The 26030-nt window shown below is 36.9% G+C and overlaps 1 protein-coding gene across 20 annotated transcripts in view; it reads left to right on the plus strand.

The window, feature by feature from the left end:
- The window catches only part of CEP170 (centrosomal protein 170), a 145309-nt gene that overhangs the window by 47012 nt on the left and 72267 nt on the right, over window positions 1-26030 (plus strand). For all 20 annotated transcript variants that reach the window (XM_070602146.1, XM_070602124.1, XM_070602130.1 and 17 more), the window contains exons 3-4: window positions 592-681; window positions 6833-6911. In XM_070602146.1, coding sequence (XP_070458247.1) covers window positions 592-681; window positions 6833-6911 — 169 coding nt within the window. The remainder of the gene's footprint in view (window positions 1-591; window positions 682-6832; window positions 6912-26030) is intronic.

Raw genomic sequence — 26030 nt, forward strand, 5'->3', positions numbered from 1 at the left:
TTCCAGAAGTCAGTTTGCCATTTTAATTCCCCTTTTTGACCTTCTCTGTTTTCCTCTTAGGTCCCTTCCTTGAATTCCAGTTTTAGAGCTCATGTTTTAAGTAAGGATCATTTTATTCAGGAACATGTATTGTATCCTTTTTCTCTAAATCTTTGGGCTCCTTATGTAATTTATGTTAGAGTTTTTGGTATTGAAGGAAGAAAATTCTGTAGGGTAATTTTTTTTTCAAATAAGATACATAAAACATTATAAAATTATTCACATGATTTCCATCTAACAGTTCAAAATTATAAAAAAATTACTGTCAATACATTCAACAAAGTCAGCTGATTTAAGTTTTCTCAAAAGTGGAATGTGTGAATTTGGTAGAAAAGAATGTCTTAAAGTTTTGGCTGCTGCTGCTTTGGGGAGTGATGCCAAATTTGTGTTGTATAGTAATGCAGTTTAAATATCATTTAATCCACTTTTTATTTGATATTTTGCTGTGTTCACCTACTATCCTATTAATATGAAGTATCTAGCCCAAAATCTTTGCGTTTGTTATTTATTATGATATTTTCTTATATTTATTAACTTAAAAATTTCTTTCAGTCTCGTAGTGTGGATAAGCAGCATGCTGTAATCAATTACGATGCCTCCACAGATGAACATTTGGTGAAAGATTTGGGCAGCCTAAATGGGGTAAGTGAAGAGTTTATTTTTTGTCTTATTTGAATATTTGTTTAATACTGTAAGAAAACAAATCAGATTACATCTCCTATTTGTACTATATTTTCCTTTTCTTTAGTTTGCATTTTACTTTTAAATGCTTGCAGGTACATAGCACTTTGGGGACCATACAATAGAATATGAAACTAGCCCATGTTCCCAAGAAACTGTATAGGCAATAGATATTTACAGGAATTCAGAAAGTGATTGGTTATCTGTAATGGGTAAAAGAGGCCTCTTTAAGGAGATAGAATAAAAGCTTGACCTCACTGAATGGCTTGAATGTATGTGTGGGAAAACAGTGGAAAGCCATGGCTGTCAGAATGCGAAAAAGCACTCTTGGGGAACAGAGAACTGTGGGTTAACTTCAGAAAATAAAGGTGGAAATGTAGCTTGGTGCCGGGTGGCGGAGGACCCCTATACTGGAGTAAAGAAGTTAATGTGGCGCGTGGTCGCAGCACCTGTGCTCACTGTGGCTTCTTTGGATTCCTGCTTTGGCGATATTTTGTGTTACTGAAGTGAATTTTTCCCCATTCTTCATTTGATCTTTTCACTTTGTCAGAATATAAGTAGCCACAGAATAAGAGAATGCTGAAGTATTGAATAATTTATCTTATTTCTTCTCAATTTTTTTATGGCTCTGCTAACATAAGCAGATATAGTCTTGTTCATATCTGTGCTGTTGAAATTCTTAAAGTGAACTTCACAGAAAGTAAGTGCATCCCAACTGCCTCTAACTGCTCCTCCTTTTCCATATATCCATTAGATACTCTATGGGAAACGTATGCCGGCATTTGGCAAATGAACTGAAACATTTTTCTCTTGTTCTGAATTGGCCTGCTACTGAAGGCCTTTCATATTTATTCTTTGAGATACTTTTTTTACAGGCAGGTTTTTTTGTTGGTTTTATTTAAGTCTTTATTTGTTCCTTATGATACATAGAATTAAGTCCAAATTCTTCAGGTTTGAAGTGAAATACCTCCCATGTGGCCTCACCTGCTCTTGCAGATCCACACACCATCACGCTTTGCCTTGCCACACCTCCAGCACGTGGCTTTCCTACTAGACTGTCTCCTTCTCCAAATAGCTGTTTGATTTTCTTCAGCCTGGTAGTTGTTCTGTCTGCTTTGTCAGTGATTTTATGAAATACAATAACTCATAGAGAGCAACATCTGCATTTTGAACTTGAAATCAGGACCTGGATTTGAATCTCGGTGTGTAATTTACAAGTGGTATAACCTGGGACAATTCACTTAATCTGTCTGAAATTCAGTTTCCTGATATATATTCATATTAGCTCCCCAAATTTGTGAAAATGTAGTAAATTGAAATTTGTAAATGTGAAGACTCTGTGCAAAATTTAGTCACCTTGCTTTAGCTTTAAAATAGTGAAATAATTCCTACTCTAGTATTGTTATGAGGATTAAATATGACAATACATGTGAGTATGTTACCTGTTATAGAACTTCAAAGCATTCCACAGTGGTAAATGTACTACTACCCAAATGGCAGCCTAGGGAATATTTCAGAATGGACTTTTGTAGCCAAAGTCTGTGAACTACCAACTCTCATGCATTTTATTCATAAGAGAACTTTTAGGCTATTACTCACAGCCTGTTTACTGTTAATAGTCATAGAATTCTAGAAACTTGAGCATTAGGTTAAAAGTAGTAATTTCGGAAGGTAAGGGGACACCATGTGGTGGTTATGAGCTCAGCTTGAATTCTCACTAGTGATATAATCTTTGATAGGTTACTTAATTTTTCTCTTCCTAATGTTTTTTAATAAAAACAGTAAAATGTCACTGCTCTCAGGTTTTTGTGAAACTATGAGTTAATAATTTTAAGTGCTTAGAACAGTACATAGTAAGCATTCGATAAGTGCTAGTTGTTGTTATAAGAAAAGCAGTTAAAACAAATTTAGCAGCCTGTAGCCTATATGCTTTTTAATGAATACACTACTACAATTTTGTAAAAAGCTCTTGCCTACTAAATTCAACTTATAAATAACTCCCTGTGACCACTTCCATTCCTGCTCCCTTTCATCCTCCCCTGCAATACATTCCCAAGAGATCTAGATCCATTCTTGATGTTACTGCTACCAGAAATGGGGTCGCTCTGCTGAGGAAGCTCACACTGGCTCTGGAGCTGATATTCGAGTGGGCCATTTCCCCGAAGTCCCTTAAAGCTTCTCTTTCTGTGAGAACCCTTGTTTGCCTTCCGTTCTTCAGTTCTTCCTCCGTCCTCGGGGCCTCCACTTGAGCACTCGCCCTTCTGAGAGCCACAGTGGCCTCCGCCATGCCACTCCCATCCCATTCCAACTCTCCCCTTTGTTATGAAGCTGCCCCCTCAGCTCTGTTCCAGCTCCTGCTTGTGTCCCCTTTCCTCACTGGAGTTCCTGCCAGCATCAGACCAGTGTGGCATAGAGTGGGGAAGGTATGAAAGGAATGGTTAGGGAAGATGGGGAGACTTGTCACTGGCAACATGATTGAGTTGATCTGCTCCTGGTCACTCTTTTCAGATTTCCCAGAGTATTATCATAATATCTGGTGGTTATATGATTTTATACTATCAATTATATAATTTAGTTGTGTGTAAATTAAATGGGTTTTACCTCGTTCTGTTTCCTTCCATGAGGTTAGTGGTTTGGGTGGGGAGTCGGGGAGCTGGCCTGGCTCGGGCACCCAGGCTTCCTTAGTGTGGAGAGAATATGGGATCTGCAGTTCAGAGACCTGAATTTGAATCCCAACAATTCTACTTCTGAACTCCGAGATCTTGATTGTCACTTCACTCTCTGTGCCTCATTGGCCTTGTCTGTCCTACCTGTCAGGTAAAGGTGTGATCAAATGATGTGTTGACATAAGAAACAAAACATTTTTCTTTCCATATTTAATTTATTAAGATAATTTTTTTACCTATTGCTCTTTGAAATTTTCTCTCTTCCTTTTATAACTTTAAACCTTCATGAGACTGTCTTACCCCAGGTGTTTTCACTTGCATTTTTGTGAGCTGAAACTTTGTGTCTGGCTCGTATTTCCTGAGGCTTTTTAGACCTTAGGGAATATTTCTGTCATAAATGCCAGCATGTTAAAATTATATGGTTTTTGATCTCTGAAAGTACCTAGTCTGCCTGTTAAACGCACAATAGGTACTTGATATTTAAGAGAGATGAGCAATCTTAGCTTAAAGTGGATCTTATAGGTCATCTTAAGCCTTTTGAGTAAATATGGTGTTTTAGGTTGAGGCAGTTTTAAGTAAAATTGGCTTAGAACTATGGCATTCCTTTTATATGGTGTGCCTAATTGTTTATCTTCTGCATACCAAACATCAGTGAATTAATGTTTTCTTTTATTCTTCTCTTTTCTTTTTCATCATTTTCTTTTCCTCAGCTTTTCTGTTTTGTAATTATACACAGAATATTTTGGTAAATTCAAGTTATAAGTTTTAAAACACTCTAAAATGTTCATTTTGGAAATGAACCAGACATAAGAGTTTATAAATGCCTAAACCCTTTAAATTTTCTTTGTACCAACATTTTGGCCTTTTTGTAAAGCAAGTTTGGAAGCTTGTGATTTAGGATTACTCATAAATCATACTAAGGTATGGTCTCAAGTTTTAGTGGTATTCCACCATCTCCATATATCTGTGCTTGGGTTTAAGATTGCCACTTGTTCAATTTTGTTTTTTTTTGGTAGACTTAGAAACTGGTTTTCTACGACATACTACAAAGTGCCACTTATGCATAGGAATTTGAGAATATGGCCATAAGAACATAATCCCCTTATGTATCTTACTGTACATCATTCAGGACCCTTGTAAACTTCTTTACTGTGGAGGGAGCCTTCCCAAATAAGGTATTTTGGCCATCTCAAATCCAGTAAAATAGAAGATGGAAGAAATGGAATTCAAAAGGAAAGAGTAAAGTAATTTTTAAAGTTTCAACTTGTCAAAGAAAAACTTGTTGAGTGTTTATATAATGTCTGAATTCCAGGCAATTAAGTATAACATTATTCTATGTTCTATAAATCTAGCAATTCTGGATCTCTAACTTCCAGTATGCCAGGAAAAATAGTCATCACCATTTACCATCTGTGTGCAATAGACCCTTTAAGTCTTTTTACAAATAATTTACAGAAGTAAGGATGAAAGGATAATGAAAAATAGCTTAAAATTTTAATTAAAAATTAGGCATGACAGACTCAAACTTTTATTCCGTATTTCCCTGGTTTGGAAAGGTACATACTTCACAAAATGGGTAATGTTCTTTGAATGCCACTAACTGCTTATCACTTGTCGTGCATTCACCTGGGACATATAGACATTTTATAAATGTTGATTCCAGATTTTAAGTACAACTCTAACTGGTTCTAGTTTATCGTCATACCTAGTTCTTTTGCTCTTGTCTTGTTAAAATGCATTATTTTAAAGGCTTTGACAGCTTAAAATTTTATTAAGAAGATGGCCATCTTCTTTCTTCTACAATTGCAAAACATTTCTTATTTTTAGATTTATAAACAAAGTTAGAAGATCAATCCAATAATTTTATTTCTACATCATTTCTTTCCTTCTAGTTACTACCTTTATATAGATACCTGCCTGAGCACTTGTCCACTTACAAACTAAATCAAATAAGTGTTGGAACACAAACATCAAAAAATGAAAGAATATTTTATTTTATTTTAAAATACAGAATGGTTTAGGAGTGTTGAAAAATATTGCATGATCCTTCTTACTGAATGGCTAACTGGATGAAAAATACTGTATATTCTTCTCTCTTCTTGCATTAGAGAAAATTCTTGTGTTAGAGAAAATGCATCTAGGATTATCTTCGTCTAAAGACTCATAGTCTCTGATATTTTGCTTACGTCATTATCAGTTTTATCATTGTTATTATAGCCTAGAGTGCTGCTGTTGTATTCATCTTAGAATTGTGAAATGTCTTCCTGACTGTTTTCTTCTCTTTGCCTTTATGGACGTTAAATGAAAAATGCTGAATTCTCAATTGTGCTCTTTGATAGCTTAAAAAAGAAAGACAAAGATAGTGTCTCCAGATGTCTTTTATATCTTCTTGGAAAGATGGTGCAATATTTTGGGCAATTCTTCAGGAAGAAGACTGAAGGTTGATGCCATAGCGATGATTTATTTCATGATTGCATCATCCTTCTAGCTCTCTGCTTTTCACTATAGTAGCCACTAGCCATGTGTAGCTATTGAGCACTTGAAATGTCTAAAAAAAGTACAAAAAAGTGTAAAATATCTAGTTATTGTTTATATTGATTATTTGTTGAAATGGTATTATTTTGGACATATGGGTTAAACTAAAAGTAGGATATTATTAAAATTAATTTCATCTCTTTCTTTTACCTTTTTAATGTGTCTGCTAGAAAATTTAATAGTATATGTGTAGCTTGCATTTGTGGCCTGCAATATGTTTTTGTTGGATAGCGATGTTCTAGGTAATGCTATCATTCTTCCATTTTCTTCTTATTTTGGTCCTTTTCAATCTACTTAGAAATAATTGATGAGTAATGATGAAATAATTAAAGGATGATGAAATAGCAGAATGTTTTAAGATATAGGAAAAATAAGATCACTAAGATCCCATAATATATCTTAGATTCATAAAAAGGGTCCAAAGGATTCATATGGCAATTGTAAAATAAAATGAATTTTATTCAGTTTTTTAGAGTATATTTTCTTTTGTTCTTTCAAAGAATTCTAAGAATAAAAGTAATGAAATATCAGTCCTCACAAATAATTACAGTTCTCCATAAAAGCTAAAATTGAGTCTAGGGAGCCCTGATGATAATCAAGAGTTAAGTATTTTACCCTTTACAGTTTGCCAGCTTTTCTTGGCGTCACTTTTAGGTGCCTAAATTTGTCTTGGCAGTGTAGTGGGCTTAGTGCGGCCTGGTTCTTTGTGTTCTCCTAGTAATGATGGGAAAGGGCTAGGTGATGAGATCGTCTGTCAGCCTGTAAGACGCCTGGCACGTTTGATGATGCACAAGCTCTGTTAGCCACCATATCATATGTACTTCTAAGTATCAGGTTTGAGTATTTGCTTGTCTGAAATGTGATCATTAATACTTCTTATATAACCTGACATCTGTTTTTTTTCCTTATAGACTTTTGTGAATGATGTAAGGATTCCAGAACAGACTTATATCACCTTGAAACTTGAAGATAAGCTGAGATTTGGATATGATATCCTTATATGATTTTGTGCATTTATTAAATTTATTTTAAAAAAATATTTACTCTGGTGTAAATTAACGTTTCTTGAGACTTAAGAATTCACAATATAAGCATGCTAGTAGTCTCTGTGCCTTCTCATACTAAAATACAGGTTTAAAAGTAATATGTGTATTTTTTAGTTAACTCTGTCTGTTCCTAAAAATAATCCTGCAAAAGTTGATAGACTTAGCTTTTTTTTTGCTCTCTCTCTCTATATATAGTTTCAGCAGAGGTCTCCCTTCAGTGTTATTGCATATGTAATTTGGGTGTCAAAGAATGTAACTGGGGAGAGGACAAGGGGGTGTTTAATATTAGCCCAACCTAGGAATTTTTTTTTTTTTTGCTTGAATAATAACAGTACAGATCAGCCTCTTGAGAGGAACATAAGAATTTAATTACCCAGCTTTCCTTCCATCCCTACTTTTTTCTTTTTTCTCTTGGTGAGGAGGATTTGCCCTGAGCTAACATATATTGCCAATCTTCCCCTTTTTTTCCTTTTTAATGAGGGCCACTGCCACAGCATGGCTGCTGACAGACGTGTGGTGTAGGTCTGTGCCCAGGAACTGAACCCAGGCCACCTAAGTGGAGTGTGCCATACTTAACCACTAGGCCACTGGGACTGGCCCCTTCCATCCCTGCTTTTATTCCGTTTTGTGCGTTCCATCTCTATTGCCTATCTAATTCAAATTTTTCAGTATCCTGTGTCTCCTAAGACCCACGCTCCCTGATTAAGTACATCATGCATTTAGTGTGTATTTAAAATTCTTTTGTTTAAAAGTAGAATTCTAAGAGCTAAATAGGGACGTGACTGTTTTCCTACTGCCCAGGTAGGGTAAGGAGTCACTAGTGAAGAGAGGGGACGTGATGGAAGAAGAAAACATTTCTGTTCGTATAGGCAAAAGGCTTTGTGGAACAGACTTACTTACATTTAATTAAAATACAGATATTCCTCATTATGCTCTTAAGTTTTTCCTGACTTTTCATTTTTTCAATTACTATATTTATCGGGACTTTGATGTTAAGGAATGTATTAAACTTGTTGGCAGCTTGGATGGACTTTGATCATTCTAGTGGAGAAGATGTAGTGTCAGTCAGCTCAGTAGCGTCGATGCTTAGATAAAGGAAATGTCCCAACACTTTCAGATGGCTCTTACAGCATAGCTAGTTTTTATGTTAGATTTAACGTAAAATTTATGAAAAAATACTTTGTAGCATATCATATAACCTTTACACTTGTAGAGCCAAAGGAACATATAAAGAGTGAAGCAATTATTCATTAATACTTTTGACTTGTATATTTCACATCAAATTTTAAAAATATGTATCACATAAAATGATTAAGAGTTAGCATTAAAGCCTTGATTCATGCATGAGTCACTTCTCACCAGCATAATGTTTCATCAAAAAGTAAATACAAACATATTTGAATTTAAGTACCTCCTTAATCCATTTGACATCAGCTGCTTTAAAATGTGAGAAAATAGTAGTAGATTTGGTATTTTTTTTAATTGAGGTCATAAAAGTTTATAACATTGTGAAATTTCAGTTGTACGTTATTTGTCAGTCACCATAAAAATGTGCCCCTTCACCCCTTGTGCCCACCCTCTAACCCCTCCCTCCCATAACCACTAAACTGTTCTCTTTGTCCATGTGTTTCCTTATCTTCCACATGTGAGTGAAATCATACAGAGTTTGTTTTTCCATGTCTGGCTTATTTTGCTAAACATATGTTTATTTGCTAAACATAATACCCTCAAGGTCCATCTATGTTGTTGTGAATGGAACTATTTTGTCATTTTTTTACGGCTGAGTAGTATTCCGTTGTGTGCATGTGTGTGTGTATATATATATATATATACCATATCTTCTTTATCCAGTCATCAGTTGATGGACGCTTGGGTTGCTTCGACGTCTTGGCTATAGTGAGTAATGCTGCAGTGAACATAGGCGTGCATGGCTCTCTTTGTATTGTTGATTTCAAGTTCTTTTGGTAAATACCCAGTAGTGGGATAGCTAGGTCATGTGGTATTTCTACTTTTATTTTTTTTATTTTTTGAGGAATCTCCATACTGTTTTCCATAGTGGCTGTACCAGTTTGCATTCCCACCAGTAGTGTATGAGGGTTCCCTTTTCTCCACACCCTCTCCAACATTCATTGTTTTTTGTTTTGGTGATTATAGCCATTCTAACAGGTGTAAGATGATGTCTAAGTGTAGTTTTGATTTGCATTTCCCTGATGATTAGTGATGTTGAGCATCTTTTCATGTACCTATTGGCCATCTGTGTATCTTCTTTGGAAAAATATCTGTTCATTTCTTCTGCCCACTTTTTTAATGGGGTGTTTGGTTTTTTTGTAGTTCAATTGTGTGAGTTCTTTATATATTATGGAGATTAACCCCTTTCAGATATATGATTTGCAGATATTTTCTCCCCATTCGTGGGTTGTCTTTTCATTTTGATCCTGGTTTCCTTTGCGTTGCAGAAGCTCTTTAGTCTAATGAAGTCCCGCTTGTTTATTTTCTCTTTTGTTTCCCTTGTCAGGGTAGATATGGTATTCGAAAAGATCTTTTTAAGACCGATGTCAAATAGTGTACTGCCTGTATTTTCTTTTAGAAGTTTTATGGTTTTAGGTCTTACCTTCAAGTCTTTGATCCATTTTGAGTCTATTTTTGTAGAGGGAGAAAGATAATGGTCTACTTTCATTCTTTTGCATATGGCTGTCCAGTTTTCCCAACACCGTTTATTGAAGAAGCTTTCCGTTCTCCATTGTATGTTCTTGGCTCCTTTGTCGAAGATTAGCTGTCCGTAGAGGTGTGGTTTTATTTCTGGGCTTTCACTTCTGTTCTGTTGATCTGTGTGCCTGTTTTTGTATCAGTACCATGCTGCTTTGATTACTATAGTGTTGTAATATATTTTGAAGTCAGGGATTGTGATACCTCCAGCTCTGTTCTTATTTCTCAGGGTTGCTTTGGCTATTTGGGGTCTTTTGTTGCCGCATATGAATTTTAAGATTCTTTGTTCTGTTTCCATGAAGAATGTCATTGGGATATTGATTGGGATTAAGTTGAATCTGTAGATCGCTTTAGGTAGTATGGACATTTTAACTACATTTATTCTTCCAATCCAAGAACATGAAATATTTTTCCATTTATTTATGTCATCATGAATTTCTTTCAGTAATGTCTTCTAGTTTTCCTTGTATAAACCTTTCACTTCCTTGGTTAAATTTATTCCTAGATATTTTGTTCTTTTTGTTGCAAATGTAAATGTGATTATGCTCTTGAGTTCTCTTTCTGTTAGTTTGTTATTGGAGTATAGAAATGCCACTGATTTTTGTAAGTTGACATTGTACCCTGCAACTTTGCTGTAGTTGTTGATTATTTCTAATAGTTTTCTGATGAATCCAAGTACCTGCTTAATCCATTTGATATCAGCTGCTTTAAAACGTGAGAAAATAGTAGGAAATGGATTTTAACAAAGCTCTTTTCAAAGTTTACTTTGAATTTTAAATCGGGAAGTAACTATTAAGAAATAACTCATGCTTTTACAGACTCTACAATGACTTCTTATAGTGAACTAATATTTCCTTCTTATATACTAGCTCATAGTATGTCTATCTAAAATTGCTGGGGCAAATGTTTTTTTTCCAAGGGACTTTTTCAGGTTTGTAAGTCAGTGTTGAGATGGGGCTGCTATCTACATACTCAGGTTAGGCTTAATTAATTTTATTATTTTAAAATAGCATCTCATATTGTTTATGATTTTTGAGCATTATACATAAGTGAACACTGGGCTTGTTATAGTGGCAGAAATTTTATATAGGATGGAATTTTGCAATCAAATTTTATGTATTACATTTACTTGTTCTATAGTTCCACCAGACTGAAGTAATTATTGTGCTTTATTCATATTAAAATTAAGCTTAACAGTTAGCCGATCTACAAACTGCTGTACCTTGGAGTGGAAAACTGTTTAATTAAAATGTCACAGCAATAAAAAGAACATTTTACCATGAATTGAGACTAGAGCTAAGAAACAAAATTTATCTGCCCAAAGTATGTTTTCTAACTAGAGAAATTATGTAATTTGGAAAAGCAAGTAGTGAAATATCCAACTTTAAGAAATGACTGTAAATTCGTGAGGGGTAATAAAATGCTGCAGTAATCAAGATAAACTTCAGAAAGCGCTAATATATCTCCAAGTGGCCAAAAATGGAGCAGATAAGCAAGCCTAAATTTATTCATGTCACAATTATTTATTAAATGTCTCCTATGTGCCAGCACATTCCCCCTGGTCTGGGGAGGCAGCCGTGAATAAAACAGACCACAGTGTGTCTCCTCCTGGTGCTTGCACTTTGATTAGGTTGGAGGGAGCTGATGGCACACACAAAGGATAATAGAGGTGATAAATTCCGTGGAGAAAAAGTGTGAATGGGGGATACAGAGAGCTAGTGGTGGTGAGTGAGAAGTTACACTTTTAAAAAGGATATTCATGAAGACCTCGCTGAGAGCCAACATTGCAGAAAGTGAAGGCGTTGGCTGCATGGCTATCTGGAGAAACTGCTCTTCAGGCAGACGGGAGACTTAAGTGCCAAGAACTTAAAGGAGGGTTTTGATCACAGGAGTGACATGATAATGACTTATATGTTGAAAAAGATCCTCTGGCTACTCTTGCTCAAAGACTAAAGGGGGAAGTGGGCAGGGGTGAAAAGAGAGAGACCAGTAGGAGGCGGTTGCCGCAGTCCCAGGGGAGCAGCAGTGGAGGTTTGGACCAGGGTGGTAGAAGTGGAGGTGGTGAGAAATGGTAGGATTCTGGATGTGTCTTGAAGATGGAGCCAGTAATCTTGGTTAGATTGAATGTAGACTCAGAGAAAGAGGAGTCGCGGATGTTCCTAGATTTTACAATTGACTTAAGCAGTTGGAAAAATGCAGTCACCTTTAACTGACGTAGAGAATTCTGTGGCTAGAGCAGATTTTTCTGGAGAAAATTGGAAGATCTCAAAAAAACAAGCTTTTGGTTTGAGTTTTCTCTATTGCTGTTGTTTTCTATTTGATTTCTGCTGTCTTTATTAATTCCTTTCCTGTCAGTAAAAGCTGAGGTCATTCATTTGCGACTCTCTTTTCTAATACAGGTATCTAGTGCTGTACAGTTCCCCCAAGTACTGCTTTAACGTTCAAAATACTTTCTAATTTCTCTTTATTTCTCTTTGAGCCATAGGTTATCTATAAGTTTGTTATTTAGTTTTCAAATATTTGGAGATTTTCCCAGAGACTTTTCTGTTATTGATTTCTAATTTAATTTTGTAGTGCTCAGAGAACATACTTTGTAGGTCTCAAATCATTTTAAATTTATTGAGACTTGTTATGTGGCCCAGAATATATCTGGTCTATCTTGGTAAATGTTCCATATGTACTCGAAAAGAATGTATATTCTGCTGTTTTGGGGTGGAGTGTTTTATTCATGTCAGTTAGCCAGGTTGGTTAGCAGTATTGTTCACATCTGCTTTATTTTACTGATTTGTTGTTTGTTCTATCAGTTATTGAGAAATAAGGTATCAGAATCTCAGGCTGTAATTAGATGTGTCTGTTTCTCTTTGGAGAAGTTTTTGCTTCATGTAAATTGAACTGCTGTTATTAGGTAACTGCGTTAATGTTATTATGCGTAATGTTATTATGTGTCCTCTTGATGATTTGACCCCCTTTATCATTATAAAATCACTTGCTTTATCCATGGTAATATTCTTTGCTCAGAAATCTGGTTTGTTGAGACGTTGATATGGTTGTTCCAGCTTTTTCTTGCTTAGTGTTGGCATGGTATATCATTGACATTCGTTTACTTTTAATCTGTTTGTATCTTTAAAGTAGGTGGCATATAGTTGGTCTTACTGTTTTGATTCAGTCTCATCATTTCTGCCTTCATTTGGGGATTGAGATCCTTCACATTTAATGTGATTATTGATGTGGTTAGGTTTAAAGTTGTCATCTTAATATTTGTGTTCTATTTGCCCCATCAGTGGTTTTTTTTTTTAAGATTTTATTTATTTTTTATTTTTCCTTCTCCCCAAAGCCCCCCAGTACATAGCTGTATATTTTAGTTGTGGGTCTTTCTAGTTGTGTCATGTGGGATGCCACCTCAGCATGGCTTGATGAGCATCGCTAGGTCCCCACCCAGGATCCAAACTGGTGAAATCTCGGGCCGCCGAAGCAGAGTGCACGAACCCAACCATGCGGCCATCAGCGGGCCCCTGCCCCATCAGTTTCTTGTTTTCTTTTCCTCCGTATTTATCTTGGATTATTTGAATATATTTTGTCTCCTTTGTTGACTTATTAGCTATAACTATTTTAGTGGTCACTTTAAGATTTATAATTGCATCTTTTTTATTATTTATTTATTTTTATTTTATTAATTGCAGTAACATTGGATTATAACATTATATAGCTTTCAGATGTACATCGTAATATATTTCAAATTCTGTGTAGATTACATCATGTTCACCAACCCGAAAACTAATTATAGTCCATCCCCTCCCATGTGAGCCTAATCACCCCTTTTGCCCTCCTCCCTCCCCCGCCTTCCCCTATGGTAACTACCAATTCAATCTCCATTGCTATGTGTTTGTTTCTGTTGTTTTTATCTTCTACTTATGAGTGAGATCATACGATATTTGACTTTCTCCTTCTGACTAATTTCAGTCAGCATAATACCCTCAAGGTCCATCTATGTTGTCACAAATGGCTGGATTTCGTCATTTCTTATGGCTGAGTAGTATTCCATTGTGTATAAATACCACATCTTCTTTATCCATTTGTCCCTTGATGGGCATCTAGGTTCCTTCCAAGTCTTGGCTGTTGTATATAATGCTGCAGGGAACACAGGGGTGCAAGTATCTTTATGCCTTTGCGTTTTCAAGTTCTTTGGATAAATACCCAGCAGTGGGATAGCTGGATCATATGGTAGATCTATTCTTAATTTTCTGAGGATACTCCATACTGCATTCCATAGTGGCTGCACCAGTTTGCACTCCCACCAGCAATGAACAAGGGTTCCCTTCTCTCCACACCCTCTCCAACATTTGTTGTTTCCTGTCTTGTTAATTTTAGCCATTCTAATCAGAGTGAGGTGATACCTCATTGTAGTTTTGATTTGCATTTCTCTGATAGCTAATGATGTTGAGCACCTTTTCATATGCCTGTTGGCCATCTGTGTATCTTTTTTGGAGAAATCTCTGTTCAGATCTTTTCCCATTTTTTAATTGGGTTGTTAGTTTTTTTGTTGTTGAGATGTATGAGTTCTTTGTATATTTTGGATATTAACCCCTTTATCTAATGTATGGTTTGCAAATATCTTCTCCCAATTGTTAGGTTGTCTTTTCATTTCGTTGATGGTTTCCTTTGCTGTGCAGAAGCTTTTTAGTATGATGTTGTCCCATTTGTTCATTTTTTCTTTTGTTCCCCTTGCCCGGTCAGACATGGGACTTGAAAATATACTGCAAAAACCGATGTCAAAGAGCATACTGCCTATGTTTTCTTCTGGAACTTTCATGGTTTCAGGTCTCACATTCAAGTCTTTAATCCATTTGGAGTTGATTTTTGTTCGTGGTATAAGGTAATGATCTACTTTCATTCTTTTGCTTGTGGCTGTCCAGATTTCCCAACACCATTTATTGAAGAGACTCTCCTTTCTCCATCGTATGCTCTTGGCTCCCTTGTCGAATAATAGCTGTGCATAAATGTGTGGGTTTACTTCTGGGCTCTCGATTCTGTTCCGTTGATCTGTGTGTCTGTTTTTGTGCCAGTACTATGCTGTTTTGGTTGCTATGGCTTTGTAGTATGTTTCGAAATCAGGGAGTGTGATCCCTCCAGCTTTGTTCGTTTTTCTCATGAATTCTTTGGCTATTTGAGGTCTTTTGTTGTTCCATATAAATTTTAGGATTCTTTGTTCTTTTTCTGTGAAAAATGTTTTTGGAACTTTGTTAGGGATTGCGTTGAATCTATAGATTGCTTTAGGAAGTATGGACATTTTAACGATGTTAATTCTTCCAATGCAAGAGCACGAATATCTTTCCATTTCTTTGTGTCTTCTTCGATTTCTTTCAACAATGTTTTATAGTTTTCAGTGTACAGATCTTTCACCTCTTTGATTAAGGTAATCCTAGGTATTTTATTCTTTTAGTTGCAGTTGTAAATGGGATTGTATTCTTAATTTCTCTTTCTGCTACTTTGTTGTTAGTGTATAGAAACACAACTGATTTTTGTATGTTGATTTTGTATCCCACGACTTGACCGTATATTGTTTCTAAAAGTTTTTTAGTGGATTCTTTAGGGTTTTCTAGATATAAAATCATGTCGTCTGCAAAGAGTGATAGTTTCACTTCTTCTTTTCCAATATATATCCCTTTTATTTCTTTTTCTTGCCTGATTGCTCTGGCTAGGACTTCCAATACTATGTTAAATAAGAGTGGTAACAGTGGACATCCTTGTCTGATTCCTGTTCTTAGAGGGATAGCTTTCAGTTTTTCTCTGTTGAGAATGATATTTGCTGTAGGTTTGTCATATATGGACTTTATTATGTTGAGGTATTTTCCTTCTATACCCATTTTATTTAGAATTTTTATCATAAATGGATGCTGTATCTTGTCACATGCTTTCTCTGCATCTATTGAGATGATCGTGTGATTTTTATTCTTCATTTTGTTAATGTTGTGTATCACGTTGATAGATTTGCAGATGTTGAACCATCCCTGCATCCCTGGAATGAAATCCACTTGATCATGATGTATGATTGTTTAATGTATTGTATTCGATTTGCTAGTATTTTGTTGAGAATTTTTGCATCGATGTTCATCAGTGATATTGGCCTGTAATTTTCTTTTTTTGTGTTGTCCTTGTCTGGTTTTGGTATCAGGATAATGTTGGCTTTGTAGAAGGAGTTTGGAAGCCTCCCCTCCTCTTCAGTTTTTTGAAAGAGTTTGAGAAGGATAGGTATTCTTCGAATGTTTGGTAGAATTCACCAGGGAAGCCATCTGGTCCTAGACTTTTATTTTGCGGGAGGGTTTTGATTGCTGTTTTGATCTCCTTACTGGTGATCAGTCTATTCAAATTCTCTACCTCTTCTTGGTCCGGTTTTGGAAGGTTGTCTGTTTCTAAGAATTTATCTGTTTCTTCTGTATTATCCCATTTGTTGGCGTATAGCTTTTCATAGTATTCTCTTACTATCTTTTGTATTTCTGAGGTGTCCATTGTAATCTCTCCTCTTTCATTTCTGATTTTATTTATTTGAGCCTTCTCTCTTTTTTTCTTGGTGAGTCTAGCTAAGGGGTTGTCAATTTTCTTTATCTTTTTAAAGAACCAGCTCTTGGTTTCATTAGTTTTTTTCTACTTTTTTTTTTAGTCTCTATTTCATTTATTTCTGCTCTGATTTTTATTATTTCCTTCCTTCTGCTGATTTGGGGCTTTGTTTGTTGCTCTTTTTCCAGTACCTTTAGATATGCTGTTACATTGCTTATTTGGGATTTTTCTTCTTTGTTGAGGTAGGCCTGAATTGGTATAAACTTCCCTCTTAGAACCGCTTTTGCTGTATCCCACAGATTTTGGCATGTCATATTTTCATTTTCACTTGTCTCCAGGAATTTTTTGATTTCTCCTTTGATTTCTTCTTTGATGTAATCATTGTTCAGTAGCATTTTGTTTAATCTCCACATTTTTTTGGCTTTTCTGGTTTTCTTCCTGTAGTTGATTTCTAGTTTCACACCTTTGTGGTGAGAAAAGATGCATGATATTATGTCAGTCTTCTTAAGTTTATTGAGACTTATTTTGTGGCCCTATATGTGATCAGTCCTGGAGAATGTTCCATGGGCATTTGAAAAGAATGTGTATTCTGTGGTTTGGGATGGAATGTTCTGCATATATCTACTAAGTCCATTTGATGTGATGTGTCATTTAAGGCCAATGTTTCCTTATTGATCTTCTGTTTGGATGATCTATCCATTTGTGTAAGTGGAGTGTTAAAGTGCCCTATTATTATTGTGTTACTATCTATTTCTCCTTTTATGTCTGTTAATAGTTGCTTTATATATTTAGGTGCTCCTATGTTGGGTGCATAGATATTTACAAGTGTTATATTGCCTTGTTGGATTGTTCCCTGTATCATTATGTAGTGGCCTTCTTTGTCTCTTGTTACAGTTTTTGTTTTGAAGTCCATTTTTACTGATATAAGTATTGCTACCCCTACTTTCTTTTCTTTGCCATTTGCATGGAATATCTTTTTCCATCCTTTCACTTTCAGTTTGTGAGTGTCTTTAGGTCTGAAGTGTGTCTCTTGTATGCAGCATATACATGGGTCTTGTTTTTTTATCCAGTTGGCCACCCTATGGCATTTGATTGGAGCAATTAGTCCATTGAGATTTAAAGTAGCTATTGATAAATATATATATATTTTTTGCCATTTTGTTACTTTTGTTTCTGGGTGTTTTAATAGTTCCTCTCTGTTCCTTTCTTTTTCTCTTGCTTTCTTCCCTTGTGGTTTGATGGCTATCTTTAGTAATATGTTTAATTTCTTTTGTCTTACTTTTTCACTTATTTATTATAGGTTTCTGATTTGTGATTACCATGAGTATCCTATGTAATATTCTATGTGTATAACAGTCTATATCGAGTTGATAGACTCTTTAGCTTGACCTCTTTCTAAAAGTTCTACTTTTTCACTCCCCTCCTCCCACATTTTATGTTTTTGACATCGTACGTAGTCTCTTGTTTAGTGTGTGTCTATCCATTACCCTCTTATCATTGAAATAGATGATTTTAGTATATTTGTCCTTTAACCTTCATATTATCTTCACAGGTAGTTGATCTGCTACCTTTACTATATTTTTACCTTTACAAGTGATTTCATCGTGTGGTGTTTTTTTTTGATAATTTCTTTTTATCTCTATTTGTGGTCATTGCTTTCCCACTTAAATAAGTCCCTTCAGCATTTCTTGTAGAACTGGTTTCTTGAGGATAAACTCCTTTAGTTTTTGCTTGTCTGGGAAGCTCTTTATCTCTCCTTCCATTCTGAATGACAACCTTGGTGGATAGAGTATTCTTGGCTGTAGGTCTTTTCCTTTTAGCACTTTAAATACATTCTGCCATTTTGTTCTCGCCTGTAGGGTCTCAGCTGAGAAGTCCGCTGATAGCCTTATGGGCTTCCCTTTGTATGTCACTTGTGGCCTTTCTCTTCCTGTTTTTAGGATTCTCTGTTTGTCTTTAATTTTGGACATTTTAATTATAATATGTCTTGGTGTCAGCCTCTTTGGGCTTAATCTTGTTTGGAGCTCTCTGTGCTTCCTGTACTTGGATGTCTGTTTCCTTCCTTAGGTTAGGAAAAGTTTCATCTATTATTTCTTCAAATAAATTTTCTGCCCCTTGTCTCTCTCTTCTCCTTCTGGGACACCTATAATCCGAATGTTAGCATGCTTGATGTTGTCCCAGAGTTCCCTTAGACTGTTCTCATTCTTTCTAATTCTTTTTTCTTTTTTCTGTTCTGCCTGGGTGACTTCCTCTAGTCTTTCATCTAGCTCACTGATCCGTTCTTCTGCATCCTCTACTCTGCTATTGAGTCCCTCTAGTGAATTTTTCATTTCCAGTATTGTATTCTTCATTTCTGATTGGTTGGTTTTTATATCTTCCAGTTCTTTGCTGATGAGCTCACTGTGTTCATCCATTCTTCTCCCAATATCTGTGAGCATCCATATGATATTTTGTTTGAACTCTTTGTCAAGTAGGTTGCTTATTTCTGTTTCATTTAGTCCTTTTTCTGAGGTTTTGTCCTGTTCCCTTGCTTGGAAAGTGTTCCATTGTCTCTTCATTATGCCTCTTTCTCTGTGCTTATTTCTATGTATTAGGTGAGTCGGGTATGTCTCCTAATCTTGGAGAAGTGGCCCTATGTATGAGATGCTTTATGAGGCCCAGCAGTGTGCTTCCCTCTCGTCACCAGTCCAAATGATCCAGGAGTGACCCCTTTGTGGGTACTTGTGTCCTTCTGCTATGGCAGGGGTGCTCTTACTGCAGTTACCCAGGGAGTCTAGTCTTTCCTTCCCTGGCCAGCTGTTTGTAAATCTGGTTTGGGTAACCTCAGCACCATTGGCTACAAAGTCTATCAGCACACTCCTATTGCAATTTTCCTCTTAATTGGGTTGGTACCCAGTGTTGCTGGTTGCTAGGCTCAGGGGTGTATAGTTGTGATAAGTAGCAGGTCTACAAGGCTGTTGTCAGTTCTTCTAGGAGTGCAGCTGAGTGGGGCTAGCCCTGGGAAGGGGAGCACTCAATTGTTTCAGGCTTTGAAAGGTGGGGCTGATCCTTTTTATGGCTTTTTGTGAAGCACAAGTCGTCTGCTGCTGATAAGCCTCACCCCCCACAGGACCACATACACCGTCAGCACAGTCCTGGTCCATGCACACTTCCCAACCCCCTGGAGCGTACCCCGACACTGCACTGCAGAGGCTCCCACTTCTCCATCAGTGCCCCCCTCAGGTCACCTGGTCCTCACACAGGCCTTGCCCCACAGAGGCGGACACACTGCTTGCCTATAGAGGATCAAGGCACCCAGTCAGTGCAGGCCAAAAAGTAGCCTGAGGGCTTGCTGTTAGGTGGGGCTGGTCCCTAGGGCGGGCTGCCTGCCCTGGCTGAACTGGATTAAATCTGTGCTCTAGTGGGTGTGGCAGACCCCTGGGCTAACAGGCCAAGGGAAGAACCTCAGTGGTGTTCACAGTGGTCTGTGTCAGCCCGCCTGGGCCAGCTCAGAACAACGGCCTCCACCAATGTCTCAGTCTCCGGAGAGGTCCCTCCTCCCACCAAGATGTCCCCAGAGCCCACCAGGTGAGGCTCATTTCACCAAAGGACTGTCAGCCTTCTCTGTGGTGATTTTAAGTTGCTGCAATGAGTGAGGTTGTGCTTGAGCCCTTTAAGACCTGGGTCTTTCGGGCTTTTGGCTGATTGCTTTTCTGGGGGTGTCCTCGCTGCAGTCAATAGCCAGCAAAGCCAGACAGTGAGACCCTCGTTTCAGTTGGGCTGAGTCTGAAGGATGCTTCTAGCAGTATCGCCCCCACTCAGGACCTCACTCCTCCAGGGAGGGCTGTGTACCTTAGGGTGTCTCCACCTGGCCAGCTGAGAAGGTCCCCTGCTCCCAAAGGTGGCTTTTTTCCTCTCCAGTAGGAATTTCTGCCTCTTCTGCCTTAGTCAGGACTGTCCCTTGTTGTGGGGGTTCTTTTTATCCAGTTTTCAGTTTTCTCTCCAGGGTAATTTTTCCAAAAATAGTTTTAACCTGGTTGTGTTTGTGGGCGGAGATGAGTTCAGAGTCTGCTTACGCCGCCATCTTGGTGAGATCTCCCCTATAATTACATCTTTAAAGTTGTGTCTTCAAGTGGCATTATCCCACTTCACATGTGGTATAGGAACCTTAGAGTAGTGTACTTTTCATTCTTCTCTCCTGACCTTTCTGCTGCTGTTGTCATACCCTGTATTTTTACATATGTTACAAACACCATACCACATTATTAGTAAAAAGTCAATTATCTTTTAAAGAGATTAAAATAATAAGAAAAATATCTAATATTTTTATGCCTATATATCTTAAACCCATGTAGCTGCCGTTTCTTGTGCTCTGCATTCGTTTTCATAGATCCATATTTTCATGTATCATTTTTCTGCCTAAAGGGCTTCCTTTAACATTTCTTTTAGTTTGACTCTGCTGGTGATGAATTTCTTCAGCTTTTATATGTCTAGAAAAGTATTTCACCTTAGTTATTGAAAGTTATTGTTGCTGAGTATAGAATTCCAGGTGACATTTCTTTTCTTTCAGTACTTTAAAGATGTTGCTGCGCTGTATTCTCACTAGTGTTGTTTCCCTTTATCCCTGGTTTTGAGCATTTTGATTATGATCTGCCTTGATGTGGTTTTCTTCATGTTTCTTGTCCTTGGGGTTTGTTTGGCTTCTAGTATCTGTGGATTTATAGTTTTAATCAAATTTTAGAAAAATTTCCAGCCATTATTTCTTCAAATATCTTTTTCTGTCCCCCCAACGTTTCCTTCAAGGACTTTCACTAAATGTATAGTAGGCTACACAAAGTTGTCTCCCAGCTTCCTGATGCTGTTTATTTTATTTTTTAAAATTATCTCTTCTCCCTCTTTCAGTTTTTTATGAAAAACTGTTGTTCGGTGTTGTTATTGTTGTGTCTTTAAGTTTGTTAATCTTTTCTTTGGCAATGTCTAACCTGCCATTAACCAGCCCAGTATAGCGTTCATCTCTAGAATTCGAATTTGGATTTTGTTTTTGGTACGTTCCAAGTTTCTAGTTAACTTTTTGAACATGTGGAATGTAGTTATAACTGTTTTGAATCTTTGTCGACATTTGTGTCAGTTCTGCTTCAGTTTCATTTGGTTGGTTTTTGCATCCATCATAATTTTTGATTGGACAGCAGACATTGTGAACTTGACCTTGTGGAGCATTGGGTGCACATTTGTGTATTCCTGTAAATACTTTTGAGGTTTGTTCTGGGACACAGGTTACTTGGAAACAGTTTATCATTTTATGTCTTATTTTTAAGATTTTTTAGGCTTCTAAGTTTAGTCTGTTACTAATTATTTCCCACTACAGAGACAAGACTTTTCTATATTTTCTACGATAGGGGTCAGCAAACCCATTGGTAAATCTGGCCCTTAGTCTGTGTTTGTAAATAAAGTTCTGTTGGAACACAGCCACACCCACTCATTTACATATTTCCACAGCTGCTCTTGCAGAGTTGAGTCGTTGTAACGGAGATCTTATGGCCTGAAAAACCTAAAATATTTACTGTTGGCCCTTGACGGAAAAAATTTATTCACCTCCACTTTATCCAGTGGCTCATGATTCATGAGGTTTTCAGCCTGGCTGTTGAGAGCAGATGTTATTCCTGGTCCTGTGTGAACACGGGGCACTGTTTCTGCTAAAACTTTCAAGTGGTTCTTGCCCCAGTGCTAGGTAGTAGCTTCCTCACATGCAGGTGCTGATCAGTACTCAGCTGAATACTTGAGCAAGACCCTCTTAACATCTCTGGAATTTCCTCTCTGTGCAGCTCTCTTCACTTCAGTGCTCAGTCCTGAGCTCTAGTCACCTCGTCTCCCCAGACTCTTGGCCTCGTTTCCCCCACAGCTCAGGGAGTCTACCAGACACTGCCTGGATTACCCGTCCTTGCAGGGTGACCTGGAAGCTTGCTCTAAGCTGGGGTGGTGGTTGGGCTCACCCTGATTTGTTTCTCTTCACTCAGGAATCACTGTCTTTTGTTGCCTGATGTTGATTGTCTTGAAAACCATTGTTTCATGTATTTTCTCCATTTTCTGTTATTTCAGAGGTAAGAATAAATTTGATTCCTTTTGCTCCATCTTGGCCAGAAGCAGAAATCTGAGAAGTTGATTTTGGATATTTTGGATATGCAAGTTGAATCCAAGGAAGAGGTGTAGGCTAGAGACAAAAATTTGGGAATTCCATTGTATAAATAATATTTGAAACCTTGAAACCAAAAGATATCCCCAAGGGAATGAATGTGGATTGATAAGAGGACTGAAACTTGGTACATTCCAATATTAAGAGGTGGGAAAGATAAAGAACCAGTGAAAAAGACTATGAAGGAACCACTAGTGAGCTCGGATGAAAATCTAGACTATAGTATGGTTTCCATGTTTAAAAGTGAAAAATGACTTAAAAATTACTTAAATACCTTAAATCTCAAGATTACCCCCTCCTTACCATCCCATTCATACAGGTCATTATAAGAACCCAGTACCTTAATTTTTAAAAATGGGGTTCTTATCTTTTCCTAAAGAAGTCATTTGCTCCGGCCCTAATGGTTCACAAAACAATTGGGTTAATCATATGAGAAACGAGGTAAAAGTCCTTCTCATAGCTTCTAAGATGATGGTCTGTCTTTACTTGGAACACTATATGTAGTGCTGTTTGCTTGCAATCCAGATAATGGCTGTTAATATGATCAAGGTGGGGATAAACATAATTAAAAGTTAAGGACTCAAGGGGACCCCCCCAGCCGTGGCTGAGTGGTTAAGTTTGCATGCTCCACTTCGGTGGACTGGAGTTCGCTTGTGTGGATCCTGGACATGGACCTGGACATCGCTCCTCAGATCATGCTGTGGCAGCATCCCACATAGAAGAGCTAGAATGACCTACAGCTAGGATATACAACTAGGTACTGGGACTTTGGGAGGGGGGAAAAAAAGAGGAAGATTGGCAATAGATCTTAGGCCAGGGCCAGTCTTCCTCACCAAAAAGAAAAAGAGAGCGAGAAGACAACTGGAGTTCTCATATCCACTTTAAAAAAAGTAAAGTTAAGGACTCTTCATTCAGAGAAGTTGAGTTTTTCCTGATTAAAAATGGTTGATATGCACAACAAAGCATGAGCACACTTTCCAAATTTCAAAAAGAGAGGATATTTTCTCAAACCTTGAAAGAACGGAACTTAAGAAATTAAGATGAGCTATTAGATAAAAGAAAGTCATAGAAGAGAAGTTAAAATCAGTTGTTTAAAAACTGTGTTCCTCTAGAACAGGGGCTTCGGCAAGTTGGGTGAGGTATTCACTTGCTAGAATATGTTTTTCTGAAGGTATAGACAGAATTAAGCTAATAGAGAAAAATTTTCCCCTTGGAAGGTTTTCTGCCATTAACTTTTTTTTAAGCCCTGGACATCTTCTAGGATTTTCCTTGTTAGTACAGTGTGGACTCTAATTTAATGTAATTGTATATTTCATTATCAAATAGAGTAAAAGGAAATTTCCCATATTCCTGGTGAGAGGATCCAAAAAGAAAAGTTTTTGTCTAACTTTGAGATGACTTTTTAAAGATTACTCTCATATATATATATATTTTTTAAATCACATATAAAATAAAATATATAAATTTGGAAAAAATGCTCTTTTTCCATTCTTTAATTATATAAAATAATTATTCCAGTATTTTCATTTATGTGACATCAGTGTTTTCAACACCATGAGAGTGACGTTTTTTAAAATAATATATCATAGTTTTTCACAGAGTATTGTAAAAATACAGCACTTTTTGAAACCTTGTAACACTGGAAATCTTTGCCCAGCTAACAAAAGCTCATTATGTAACATTTGGAAAATTAAAAAGAATTCTCCCCATTTCTTCTAAGTGATTGATATCTCTCCAATGAAACAACTTAGTGAATTTTTAAAATGATTTTTGAAGATGTGTTCATAATGATATCTGACACTTAGTGGTTTAAGGCCATACCCCTGGGAGTACCTAAAACTCTAAAATTTTGCTCTATTTTTAGGCTTAATTGTCATTAAGATAAAGGAGGGTGTCTTCAACCACATTATTAGTTTGCAGATGAGTTTCTCCATCCCACCTTTAGGTAAACATTTCTTAAATAAATTGAGCATAGGGATGACGTAGAATAGCAAGCATAGTCATATAAAGAAATGGAATAACCTATAAATATTATGATTTTTAATAAGCAGGAATTTAAACTTTTTGTCATTTATTTTGGAGGTTTAAAATTCAGATGTAATTGACATATGACTATAGTTAACAATGCTATATTGTATATTTTGTAACTTAATTGATGTAATGAGTGAGTGTGCCTCGGTTGGTGATCTTTCTTAATTAGCAAGTTAAGAGCAGTCCCCTTGGTCTGCAGCATTAGGAAGGTGATGGCTGTGGAGTAAAAGCTGGGGCTGGGCCCTCTCTGGATTCTGTTGTCACACCAGAGTTTGCAGGGAAATTCCTCAACCAGAGGGTTCTTGAGTTCTTCTGTCCCCCACACAGGAGCCTGTTTGGAAGGTGAAGTGTTTGGACCTAAGAAATATGGCCTTTCAAGTTTTGCCTGACCTTAGAGCAGTCTGCATCTAAGGAGGATACCCCAGACCAGCCTTGGGGAATAGGCTTCAGGCATTCCCAGGGTAAACGTGAAGCACCAGAAAACCCTCACAGCAGGCTAAAATCATTTGCTTCCCATTGAAAAACCAGAAATGGCTTTCTGTTTCTTTTAACATGGTGTTTTCCTTTGAAAATGTAGGAATGCTATGAATCTTTTCTGGCTGTTTATGAGTTTCTTAGGGGTGAAACTGTTACTAGACTTTTATTTTTCATTAAATATACTTAGTTATGAAATAGATATCTCCATATATTACAGCAGATATGTGTCAGCATATGTACATAAAGAAAAGAGAATTGTACTGTTTTAAAGCTATAGGAAGCCGTGTGAAGTGATGGGGGTCAGTTGGCTAGTGTTGTCTTGGGTTCTGCCCCTCCCGTCCTCACATCCTTCTCTCTACAACAGGAAGGTGGGTTAGTAGAATCCAGGGGGGCATCCCCCTAAGCTCTTTACAATTCTAAAACATTCTGAGTTTTTATTATGTTAATGAGTAGAAATACAGGTTAAATACTGGTGAACAAGTTTGCTGCTCCTTATGCACAAGAAGTCTTTTTCCCCCTAAGTAGTCGTGGTGATTATAGCTTTCTACCCTTGAAGTCATGGGTGCTCTGAGTCGGTAAAGAAGAATAGAATTTAGTACATGATTATAAAAGTCCTTTCATTACAGGATTAAGTAATGGTGGGAAATGTGACCTCCAGTGTTTGGTGAGAGTCTTTTTAATATACAGAGGCATTGTTCTTTTTGGCATAATAATGAAAGCGTTCATTATATCTGGCACTTGGTTCTAATCTATGGAATCAGTTGTTTGATAATGTAATCTGACGCTGATTGCAGTTCATGGGGGAGAGGGGAGGTCGTGGTTGCTGGATGGACCCTAATCACAGCATTTCTTTTGCATTTTCAAGTGAACTTCATTCTTATCAATGCTTGTGAAGTCTGAGTAACGGATTCCTTCAGGGTTTACTGTTGGGCATCACTGATGAGATACTTTACATTTCTGTGATTAGCTAGCAATATATTTTGATCCAGATGTTTTTTCTTCTTTGCAATCATATTGTTGTTAGAACCGAAAATGTCTTTGTGCTTTGATTAAATTACCTGGTTATTTGCTTCTTGAAGGCCATTATTACCTAAGTTTAGAATTACTTGCTAGATTGAAAGATTT

The sequence above is a fragment of the Equus przewalskii genome, chromosome 31 (genome assembly GCF_037783145.1).
Source record: "Equus przewalskii isolate Varuska chromosome 31, EquPr2, whole genome shotgun sequence".
In the NCBI taxonomy this organism is placed as follows: Eukaryota; Metazoa; Chordata; class Mammalia; order Perissodactyla; family Equidae; genus Equus; species Equus przewalskii.